The following is a 12,567-nucleotide window of genomic DNA, read 5'->3' on the forward strand; positions in this document are numbered from 1 at the left end:
ACGTTTGCGAAAGATAGATAGGTACTATGAGGCTTAGAATAAATAAAAGTGGAAAAATTACTGCCTTTTGTGAAACTTAAACTCACGGCCTTTGGATCGATACTCCAGCACTCTGCCAACTGAGCCACCAAGACCTCATCCATAGTCAGCAAAACTTCCCACTAATATATGGATCTAGGGGACCCTAGCGACATCTACCAGATCCAGAGGCCGTGAGTTCAAGTGTCACCCAAGGTAGTAATTTTTCCACTTTTAAATTTATTCTAAGCTTATTACATCAAGAAATAAAACTATGAAAACGGATTATATCGCGTATATTGAATTACATCAATGTCATTTTCCAGGTGTACGATGCGTCTCAATATCACGGACAAGACGGTCTCGGCGGCTACGCCTATGGCTACCAGACCCCTGAGTCTTCTAAAGTGGAGAACCGCGACAGGTCCGGTGACGTCACTGGTGCCTACACCTACAAGGATGGCAACAATGAACTCATCAAGGTGACTAGATTATTTTACTTTTAATGTTGTGACTAGGAAGGTAACGTTTGACTAGCGCTAGGTTATAACTGGCTATCAGCTGGCTATGTTTCAATGATAAAAACTCTTTTTCCGATCCTCAAAATCTCTCCGTACCAAATTTCATGTAAATCGATTCAGCGCTTTAAACGTTAAGAGGGTAATAGACAAACGGACAGATAGTCAGTTACTTTCGCACTTACATATAATATTAATAGGGATTATGGTCTGTCGTCTTTTAAACTTAGACACATGGAGACTGTATAAAGGAGCCATATCTCTATGTATGAAAAGTGTCCATCAAAAAACAGTAATTAGGCGGCGCCACCATACACCGAAATACTACCAAAAACAACCTACGTAATTTGGTCGGGTTATTTGTTGCCTTATATGGGTCATGTTATACTCATGTCCCAGAGCCTAACTAGCGCCACCGGAGAGATTAGGAACTATTATTTAAAGCGGTCTATTTAGCGGCTTAACGCGGTCATTTTTACAACAGTTCTGCCATAAGAGATCTGCGATCCTTTCTATACCATCCATACTTAGACAGTTTGGCAGTGACATGTCAACTATCAGAAAAACAGCAATATAACCTTAATAGCCACGTTACCGTCTGTTTTTCTCGAGTCAAATTGGGCTGCAGATCTGCAACATTACCCTGGCAACTGTCATATCAAATCAGTGCTTACCTACTGCGCTAGTGGCCTAGCGGTAAGAACGTGCAACTTTCAATCCGGAGGTCGCGGGTTCAAATCCCCTGCTCGTACCAATGAGTTTTTCGGAAATTAATATGTACGAAATGTAATTTGATATTTACCAGTCTTTCGCCTTTGCCTTGCCAGCAGCGTTTGCCTTTTCGGTGAAGGAAAACATCGTGAGGATACCGGACTAATCCTAATGAGGCCTAGTTTCCCTTCTGGGTTGGATGGAAGGTCAGATGGCAGTCGCTTTCGTAAAAACTAGTGCCTACGTCAATTCTTAGGATTAGTTGTCAAGCGGACCCCAGGCTCCCATGAGCCATGGCAACTGCTGGCGTGCTCACTATTTTGAATTTAACTTGCCAGAAATGTAATTATTTTTATATTCTATATTGCAAATTAAATACAATAAAGTACACATACGGACTAAATGCTTTAATTATTTCAATACTAGTTAATATTTAATCAAGTAATCAAAATAATTTTGTGGATGGAGCATGAATAATAAATTAACGACAAAAAAATCATGCATAGGTTATTCAAGTAACTACGGGTATCACTGATCGAAACTTTGTCATTATATAAACCCGCAAAAAAAATCTGTACAGGTCCGCTACTGGGCTGACAACCAAGGCTTCCACCAAGAAGATAACTTGCCGAAGGTACAGCTGAATCCTGTGCAGGAGGCCCCTGATGTCCGCCAGGCTCGTCTGGCTCACGAGAGGGCCTGGCAGCAGGCCGCCGCTGCTGCCGCCCAGAACCCTGATCCTCAGTAAGTTGCCGCTACATGCGTGACAATTGTAAGGCTTCGGTCTCACGGATCCGCTATGTGAGCGGGACAGCGCTATAAACATTATACAGCGAGGTCCCGTTTGCACAACGCCGCAGCGCGAGGATCCGATGTGACTGAACCGTAAACTTAATATAATTAGGCACTTTAATATCACCAAGCATCGCATCGAGGATAATACCTAAGTTGTGGGCCAGTCGACTCAACATTTGGTAAACGGTTCAATCAAAGTGACAGGAATCTGCCGAACGAAGTATAATAGCCGTGATAGTAATTGGAAAACCAGTAACTATGAATTTGACATTTATTACGTGAGAATATGTTACATAATTGAATGATCGTCAATTTGTCACTTCTTTTTGACGAGTCGAATGGGTTGTCTACGAGCATAGAGTAACTTATACTAGAGCGGTACTGTCATAGTAAATTTTGTAACCCCACCCCAGTAAATTCACTGCTATCTGTCGACACACTTTAAAACTAAAAATAAATATAAAAATACGATAAAATGTATATGGATAAATGATTTTTTTTATTTGCATTAATTATTTTAATGATTTTGACCCATGTTCTTTCACTGATATGCGTTAAAATTGTTAAATAACAAACGAAACCGTCAACGCCATCTATACGACAGTAGGCCAAAGCTAGTAGCGCCCTCTGAACGAGAATCAAATTTTCTTGTTTTTCGAGGCACGTTTTTTCCTTAGACTGTATCCATCTATTACGGAGTTATATCTATCTTTGCTACGAGTTTAAGCTCCCACTTACAACTCCCTTTCACATTGAACTACACTGGCGTTCCCCAACATCATTGCTAGTTTCTTCCCGCAGGGGCGCCTACAACAACAACTACGACTACGACTACAACCAAGCTGCATCCGAGCAGCAACAAAACGTAGTCGCCCCCCCCGCAGACGGCCCCGCCCGCGAAGGCAAGGCTTTCGGGCCGAACAGTTTCCAGACCAACCAGGACAGGCAGCACCAACAATACCAACAGCAGCCGCAGAAATATGACCAGCAGCAACAGTATGGGCAGCAGCAACAATATCAACAGCAGCCGCAGAAATATGGCCAGCAGCAACAGTATGGGCAGCAGCAGCAGTATGGTCAACAGCGATATGAGCCTGAGCCTACTGTGAGTTTGATTTCATTACATTGTATATCTGAATGAACACAATGTAATTTTGAGAAATTCCACGAGAATGTCGCTTACTACGAGTAAATGACATTCTTCTAATCCTTCTGAAAATGATGAGAAAATGCTATTTGGTCTGGTAATATTTCCTGATAACACATTGGCAGTATGTTCTCGAGCTTTACGCATTTGATGGAAGAGGCTGCCATACAAGCAAAAACATTTCGTGAGCGACATTCTCGTGGAATGCCCCTTTTGTAGTCCACTTCGGGACAAAGATTAAGTTATCGAACAATTAAGTTCAGATTGGTACGGGCGGCTAATGCCTGTACGATTGTACTGAACGATTGAACTTAATGTTCCTTAAACCCTCTTTTAGTTGCCTACTTTCCTATTTCTATTACATTATTAATTACTGTCAATGATGGTAGTTATTGGTCAAGACAAGTGCCAGGAAATTAGACTTAACATTGTATGTAAATCTGTACTTTCTTATAACTTTTTTTTATCCTAAATAGTAATAGTAAAGGTCATAAGTTCCTATGTTTTTTTTTTCTTTCAGGGCCCGCCACGTGGTTTCTTCTACAGTTTCAACTACCCAGTGTCCGTCATTGTGCCTAAGAGCGGCCAGCAGCCCGGCGCCTTCAACTCTGGACAGCCGTTGGACCATGATACCTTTGGCGTCAGTTCCCATTCCTACCAGGGCTAAACTTTAGCTTAGTCTGTACCCTTTACCCGCTGCTATTAAAGGATGGGTCCGAAAAACGGTCCCTGAGGTAAAGTGTTTTCTAGCAGTGGATAAAGGTGATATATATGTTTTTAAGTAATTAATACAGGAAATTATACGTATTATTTTCAATGCAAAATCGTACATTGAGAAGTTACATTTCAATAAATATATAATACGTAAGTAATGTCTATAATTAGTCTGTGATACTTGAATATTTTGTCACATGAACAAGTTCTGTCTGTTTAAGCTGTCTTTGACAATGTTTTAAACTCAGTGTTTCACTTAGAAAATCTAACGATGCTTTAGCTTTTCTGGTATTGGAATGATTTTGGATTGATGTGCCTTACGTGAACGGATTATAATCAGTCGATTTGTAAACATGTGCGTTGTCCAGGTGCGTACGATATAAATCGGTTGTCGTTGCCATTTTACGATTTAGGTTAATTTAGAAATTAGTATGATAATAGTCGGCGTTTGAAAGTGTAACTATGTGCGATATAATGTTTTATATTCAAGTATGTTTAGATTTTGTTTGAAAATATCTTATTGACAACTGAAAGCAAGCCTCACTAGACACTCAGTAAATGTGAGCAAATCGAATCTAGGTCCTGCTTAGTGAAGTATACAATAAGTCAAATTAAGGGAAAAGTTTTATTTTTTATAAGACCGAACGTTACACTCTTGAACCCGAGCTAGTTTAAGATTTTATCTATTACCATGTAATCAGTAATTTCCATACAAAATTAAAACAAAATGTACGTTGAAATGTCCAACTATCAAATATAGTACTTACATTTATTAATAAAGTTTTATTATGCTAGGATCTCAGTATTTTCCCTCATTTTGTTCCATTTCTAGTTTATCCTAAGTAAGTCATTAGGCTAGGCTAGTCTAAAAAAGTCATTAGGCTAAAAAAAATTCTCAGATTGTCGTAGTTACATTAATAAATAGTTGTAAAATAAACTATTTTTCAACAATTAAATTTACAATAGGGGATATTACTGCATTACTGCAATGTTCTGCCACCAGAGTGCAGGAATATTCTTTTTAGTAAACTATAGAGTACCTACTGTACATACTGTACCTTTAACAGGTTTCTGACAAGTTTTCAGAGATAATAAAAAATATGACATTGATGCATCAAGGTTTGCTTACAGAGGACCTACCGGAAAACGCGAATCCGAAAATACGCTATCTGCCTCTATCGCTCGAATATGCAAGAGTGACAGAAATGTTAGATAAAGACATTTTCTTGTTTCACGATAGACCCTCCGATTGTGGTAGACTCAGAATAATAAGTTATTATTCTGAGGTGGTAGTGGCGCCCTAGCGCCCCCTACGCAGAGTTTCGCGTAATATTCCCTAATGTCACAGATTAATAAATAGTTACTACGTAACAGATACATCATTCCCATACAAAAGCGAAAATACCTACTCTATAATAGCCCACAAAATCTTAATAATAATACCTGCTGCTCAGGACGAGAAGAAATGTACCATAAGTATGCGCACAAAGAGTCGAGACTGCCTTGCTCGCCGTGCGAGCCACGTGCCAACGCGTCATCGTAAGAATGCGCTAGGGTTGTACTGTTACTTATGTTATTATTGTAATAAAACGAATGTTGCGAATCAACCATATTTTATATTAGTCAATCAAATATTTAAAAACAACACTTATAATACCTGACTCAAAAAACTCCTTAATTTACGATTTATCTACTTTATGTTCAAAGAAATAAATAGTGACAAAATTCATAAAGATAGATTTAAAATACTACTCACCTTTCTTCGTCTCTCGGAAATGAAAAAACCGGCCAAGTGCGAGTCGGACTCGCCCACCGAGGGTTCCGTACTTTTTAGTATTTGTTGTTATAGCGGCAACAGAAATACATCATCTGTGAAAATTTCAACTGTCTATCACGGTTCATGAGATACAGCCTGGTGACAGACGGACAGCGGCAGCGGAGTCTTAGTAATAGCATAGAGTAACTTATACTAGAGCGGTACTGTCATAGTAAATTTTGTAACCCCAGTAAATTCACTGCCATCTGTCGACACACTTTAAAACTAAAAATGAAGATTTATAAAAATACGATAGAATGTATTTAAATATAGATAAATGATTTTTTTTATTTGCATTAATTATATTTTATGATTTTGACCCATGTTCTTTCACTGATATGCGTTAAAATTGTTAAATAACAAACGAAGCCGTCAACGACATCTATACGACTGTAGGCCAAAACTAGTAGCGCCCTCTGAACGAGAATCAAATTTTCTTGATTTTCGAGGCACGTTTTTTCCTTAGACTGTATCCATCTATTACGGAGTTATATCTATCTTTGGTAATAGGGTGCCGTTTTTACCCTTTGGGTAAGGAACCCTAAAAAAACGACAAATTTTCTTTTGTTTTTTGACTTTTACACCCATCTACTGCACAATAATTACGTGGTTTCGGCATTTCGAAGCGTAAGCGCGGGAAACGTGCGGTGCGAGCGCTCGCTCAGGCGGGCGTTCGGCGGCCCTCTGTCGATTATATCGTCGACGATACGCCGAGCGGTAGGCATATAGCGCGTGGCTTTGAGCGAGTGAAAGAGGCCTGCTAATGTCGCGTAAATCCATCTGTCAGATTATGCGCTTAGGGTTAGATATTTCCTATGAGGGTTGAATGGATTTATCCGAGTTTAAAGTTAACGTTGCGTCTTACGTAAGCGAACAACTCGCGAACGCGAAGCGAAGCGGCGCAGCGCGGCGCGGCGGGCCCACGAAGTTCGTGTTCGCAACGAGATCGCCTACGTATGACACTTTTATAGGTATCAAAGGATTGATTCACCCCGCGCCGCATCGCTTCGCTTCGCGTTTGCGTGTTCGCCTACGTAGGACCTACGCTGCGTAAGCGACACAAATAAATAACCTTACTGCTATACACAAATAACGTAATCCCGGTTTTTTGCCACGGCTTATGAGAATCTGGGGGCCGTTTGCCAACTATTCCCAAGAATTGGCGTAGGCACTAGTTTTTAACAAAGCGACTGACTCACAGTGTGTTAAAATAAAAACCCTCATTTTGTCTCATTCAGTTTTTATTTTAAAAAAAGCATAGGTAGTTCTAATCATTTTAAGTAGCTCACAAGAACTCCGGCTTACCAAATCTTTCTAGTTTTTAGGGTTCCGTACCCAAAGGGTAAAAACGGGACCCTATTACTAAGACTCCGCTGTCCGTCTGTCTGTCTGTCACCGGGCTGTATCTCATGAACCATGATAGCTACACAGTTGAAATTTTCACAGATGATGTATTTCTGTTGCCGCTATAACAAGAAATACTAAAATGTACGGAACCCTCGGTGCGCGAGTCCGACTCGCACTTGGCCGGTGTTTATGTTATGAGATGTCAAAGTTGACCCGGGTGTGGGTGAAGAAATATAAAATATAATTAATTGTCATAAAACATACTTAGTTTGTTTAATCAATCGTGTTGTGTTGGAATCGCGATCTAATAGGGCGCAATAACGGAGTATTATGATATTTAATTTTAATTTTTAAAATAAAGATCATAAAAACCAATATACAAGCTTTCTAAATTGTTCACGGTCTAGTAACTAAAATTTGTATAAAAATTAAGCATATCATTTACAACACTTGTGTATTAACAAAAAAAATAGGCCGTTTAGTTTTATGATAATTAATTATTTTCCAATTTTATTCACCTACACCCGGGTCAACTTGACATCTGATAATATAAAAACTAGAAAGTTTTGGCAAGCCGGAGTTCTTGTGAGCTACAAAAAACGATTAGAACTGCATTTTTAAATAAAATAAATAAAAACTGAATGAGACAAAATGTGGATTTTTAACACACTGTGTGACTCCCACAACCACTTGAAACACATTTAATGATTTAAAAACTTGCTAATTCTTAAGAGCTGCTGGGTATGCAAAAATACATTTATCAACAGTAGAATTTCTTAAAGTTCAATGCATCTCACGTGATAATTAAATGGATAAAAATAAAAATATACTTCAATAACTTTATTTATACTTGCAGTTGTATTGGAACAGTCGATGTCATAGGCAACATTAATATTGGCGTACCTATATTCGGCCTCCTGGACATAAGTTTCTGCATCAGCTTCATTCTGGTCTCTTGTGTTGGTGTCATCCCGGTTTCTGGAGCAAGTCTGGACTCTTGATTTGGTGTCATCGATTCTTGTGTTAGTGATTCTTGATTTTGCTGAACTGGACTTTCCGTTGTAGGTTTTGGTCTGAATGGTAGCCGTTGACCAATCCCTCCAATAATACCAGCTATACCATTATAAAACCATCCAATGGTATCTGGCACATTTACTTCAAATGGTAAGAACGGTATAGCAGATATAATGCTTCCTATTATTAATCGTTGGCCATTCGGTAACACTACAACAGCTCTTTGGGGAGCTATGCTTGTTTCTGGGATATTTACTTCGTTTTCAGCGTTAATTACTACCGAGTCAGCATCTCCAATTCCAATTTTAAAATCTGGTTCATTATTTTCGTTGTAATTTTCGAGTCGATTCGTAGTTTTCGCAACCGTACTAGGCACTAGTAATAATAACGGTTGCTGAGGTACATTACTGAAAAATAAACCAATTTTGTTTAGCGCGTGACTAGCTTATAATAAAAAAAAATACCTAAACAACAAATAATTAACACACACGTTCAAGGGGGCCTATTCGACTTAAAACCGGAGTTCAAGTATAACAGCTGTGACTCTAGCCATGTCATCGTATAATGTATATTATTTTACAGTACATATGGTGCTACTTTAGCGCACGAGTGCGATAATTAGCACATTACGTAACTATGATGAAAATTTAAAGGGCCATATGTACTGTAAAACGTACAATACACGTGCATAAAGGTAATTCGCACTTTTACTATTATATACTATATTTACTTTTGAGGAATAAAAGTATGAAATAGGCATTTGATTTTATGATGATTATAAAATGTCTGTTGTGTTGATAGCTAGAGAGTTGAAAAGTTTTCTTTTTTAATAACAATAAATATTTGTATTGTTGTTACCTAGTTGTAATACGTTTTTTTTTGTGTTCTCTTTTTCATTATGAGGTGCACAATAAAGAGTAACTATATTATTTTATTTAAATAAAAATATAGCAAGCGATGGTACCGACAAAACTAGATACCTTAACAAAATATTAACATGCTATTACAATAATGTAATAATAACTTACAACAACGACGGTACTGGGCTGTATAGAGGTTTCTTCGTCGCACGCAAATACTGCATTGCCATCAGCTGTTGCTGCATTGAATTATATTGATTTTGCAGAATCCATTGCTCCAATGACTGTTGAGCTATTTGGTTCAACATCGATTGATCTAGCTGCTGGTTTGTTTGGTCCGGTTTTAGTATATATGGCGCTGCTTTCACACTAATTATCAAAACCGCCACAAGCAGTAAATTACACTTCATTGTTTCACAATTCTTTGGCACAATCACTTCATAAATTTAACACTTCACTGTCTCCGGCAACAACGTTAATGGCTCATTGTTAGACGATACAGGGTGTGTATAGTTTGAAAGTAGCGTCAGCTCTGACAGGGACGCATATCCGGTGAGCATTATTATGCGTTGTGCACCCAATGGCCTACTGACTTAGTCCTGACCTTGCTTCGACTTTCTTTTTTTAATGTCCCGAGTTGAACGCACTGTGATGATTTACAGACATATTGTCTGTTGTCCTTTAAATGTTTATAGGACGAGTTAAAACACTTTTTTTGAAAACAAGACACCTAATAATTGAATGGCAAATTGTCGGAAGATACCAAAAGGCTTAAAAATTATTACTACATATATGATTCCTATAATTAATATGTGTGAATATATTTATTTAATACACACACTGTCAACTTGCCAATAACTGTGAAAAAAATATCTGGTATTCTTTGCGAATTTTGCGAACAGAGGGGTTGTGACAATGAAGATTTCTTAAAAACTATGATTGTTAGCGAGCTGGAACCAGCGCTTTTAAACCCCTTTAGAAATGCGCATTTTAACGTAGTACCTGCCAACAGCGCTTATAAAGTGGTTTTGGGTGTACAACATTTACGTAAGTACAAAAACACGCGAAAAGCAACTTTTCCCCAAAAAATGTAATTGTATCAATATCGTAAGATATTCCGTTTACGTTATTGTGATAAAGTTTATTTTGCAGTTTAGGTGGTTTATTTTTAGTCGTGTTCGTATAGTTCGGTTAGTTCGGTTCGGTGTTAAGATAGTTGTTGGAAGGAGTATTGCTATACTTACCAGGAGGTATCCACTACAAATATTGTATAAAATCAAGTAGATACCAAATATATATATTTTTTTAATTTTTGTGACTCCCCGTGGAGTTGTTCTGGTTTTTGTAGATTTTCTCAAAGACGATAATACTTTTATTTATGTTCGTAACAGGTTTTGGAAAAGTATGAGTTAAGATACACATTATTATAAACTTCATAGTGATGGTATGCTTTGTTGCTGAGATATGTCGGTTAAAGTAAAAATTGTCACATGTCTCCTTAGTCTCCCCTACTTACCCTGTAACGATGGCAACAAGCCAATAGGTTATACGTTTTTTATGGCGTATTTAATTATTATAAAATAACAGTGTCATAAACATATTAGAATAAACATAGCCCTGTTCAAATAGATTACAAAGAATAGACATTCAACGTACTATAACGTACGTAGGTAAGTAATAAAATACTGTTTTTATGTTGTCCCAGCTAATTAATATCGAATAAGCTCAAACCAAAATTAAAAGCATAAAGGTTGATAAAAATAAAACAATCAAAAATTATTAGTCGCTCTTCGTTAAAGAAAATATCGTTAGTATACCGGACTAATCCCAATAAGGCTTAGTTTCTTCTCTGGGTTGGAAAGTCAGGTGGCAGTGGTTTTCGCCAGTGCTCGCACTAATCCTTGGGATTAGGTTGTAAAAAGCGGACCTTGGGACGGGTAAGTGTAGGTAAAAAAAAAACTTAAGTTAAATCTATTATTGCTATAGTTTGCTATAGTACTTGTCAACTAAAATATATAAAATTTAACAATGAATAATTTTATAGGATTAAGTACCGTAATTAGAAAGCCGTACCGTAAATGGAATATTTATTTCTACACTTTAGTATAAAATAATAAAGTTTCTTCTGTAAAAACCCTGCAGTTTAGTAATCAAACGAAACTGCAGGTTTTTTTTACCAATACATCACCATGTCTGAGACAAAAAAAATGTTTTGATTTGTCGGATTTTCAGTCATTGTACTTGTACTTAGTTACGAGTACTTAGTCACATTATAACAGTAAAACATAAATCAATCAATATAAAACACACATTTTAATATCCTTATCAATATGGCAAGAACGAGTAAGTGTTAATTAACAAAATAAACATGAGAACATACGAAACCTTATAAATGCAAACTTGGCAATTGTTACTACTAATTATTTCGCGACAAATAATCTACGAAAATTTATAAATAGCCATTCACTAGATTCACTATATTCTCGTAATAAATAATATCCACCAAGTAATAAACTAGAGAAAAACAAAAAAAAATAGTCAACTAAATTATGCATGTAATTATGACATGATCAACATAACGAGTCTTCTAGAGATTTGTCGCTTTTTATTATTTTGTGACATTGTTTTCTTTATTTTCTGGCTGCCCATCGTCAACCACCACGTCAATTTCTACTTCGTATGTGCCAGGCTTTGTCCTAGAAGGCCTGACTACCACTCCCGGCATTCTGGCTTCCTGAATTCCATCTACTTCGTTTTCCGCAGCATCAGCCACCGGCAATTCTTCTTTATTTACCACCGAATCTTCTGGGGCATCGACTTGATCAGAAAATTCTGGTTTTGGAGGCACCCGAACAGACATGAGACCTTGAACCCTTTGTACGAGGTATTCCAAAATAGGTCCAAATCTGGAGACACCGTCTGTGCTCATAAGAAGGCGGTCTGGTGCATCGGGGCGCGGGCGCAGCACGAACATGTTGAAATTTAGAGTTCGACGGACAGGTCTAGCTGAAACTTCATGTAGGCAAGCGATCGCAATTACCAACAGGAGCGCGCGAGGAGCCATCGTGCAAGGAGGTAAGGAACGAGTACGGCGTGCGCCTGCTACCGCGAGAGCTCCCACACTGCGCGGACTGCGTTTTTGCCCCGCATCTAAGCTAAGATAACGGGTCTCCGGCAAAAAGATCATAATTGCCTCGAGTTACGGCCCGGGATAATTGCAGCTAGCCTGACTTCTCAACACCTTTCGTTTGGAAAGCTCCCATCTTAATTTGAGTGAGTCATCATTATCCGACGGCCAATTTAGAACGGGATTTTCTTTACGATTCTGCAATTCTGTTGTTTTTTTCTTCGGCTCATTGGCTTTTTGTTTGAGAGCTCAAGTTGGATTGGATTATAGCTTTACTATTACAGCACTTACAAAAAACTGTAAAGATTGTAATCTAGAGGTGTTCTTCAGAATTGCTACCGTTATACCTTACTTTGAAGGCGTTAAAATTATATTGTTGTTGTTAAGAGCTACAATGAGTTTTTGTGCAAAGTATTGCACATTAGCTTTATATTTATTTCTATTATAGACATTAATCATCTGAATGGAAACGCGTAGCGAAGCTCTAATGATGCATGGCC

The 12,567-nt window shown here is 37.9% G+C and overlaps 3 protein-coding genes across 3 annotated transcripts in view; 1 reads left to right on the forward strand and 2 right to left on the reverse strand.

Moving 5' to 3' along the window:
• Nucleotides 1-4,700, forward strand: part of LOC134743236 (uncharacterized) — a 33,978-nt gene extending 29,278 nt beyond the window's left edge. Inside the window, exons 4-7 of the mRNA XM_063676643.1 lie at nucleotides 345-500; nucleotides 1,828-1,991; nucleotides 2,844-3,147; nucleotides 3,710-4,700. Coding sequence (XP_063532713.1) covers nucleotides 345-500; nucleotides 1,828-1,991; nucleotides 2,844-3,147; nucleotides 3,710-3,856 — 771 coding nt within the window. The 3' untranslated portion in view covers nucleotides 3,857-4,700. The remainder of the gene's footprint in view (nucleotides 1-344; nucleotides 501-1,827; nucleotides 1,992-2,843; nucleotides 3,148-3,709) is intronic.
• The window catches only part of LOC134742853 (uncharacterized), a 273,946-nt gene that overhangs the window by 41,384 nt on the left and 219,995 nt on the right, over nucleotides 1-12,567 (reverse strand). The window lies entirely within an intron of this gene.
• On the reverse strand, nucleotides 7,901-9,538 carry LOC134743243 (uncharacterized). Its single transcript, XM_063676651.1, has 2 exons — nucleotides 9,109-9,538; nucleotides 7,901-8,487 (listed from the first exon to the last, which is right to left on the reverse strand). The coding sequence occupies exons 1-2, from the start codon at nucleotides 9,348-9,350 to the stop codon at nucleotides 7,911-7,913; spliced, it is 819 nt and encodes a 272-aa protein (XP_063532721.1). The 5' UTR covers nucleotides 9,351-9,538; the 3' UTR covers nucleotides 7,901-7,910.

Source organism: Cydia strobilella, chromosome 7 (genome assembly GCF_947568885.1).
Source record: "Cydia strobilella chromosome 7, ilCydStro3.1, whole genome shotgun sequence".
In the NCBI taxonomy this organism is placed as follows: Eukaryota; Metazoa; Arthropoda; class Insecta; order Lepidoptera; family Tortricidae; genus Cydia; species Cydia strobilella.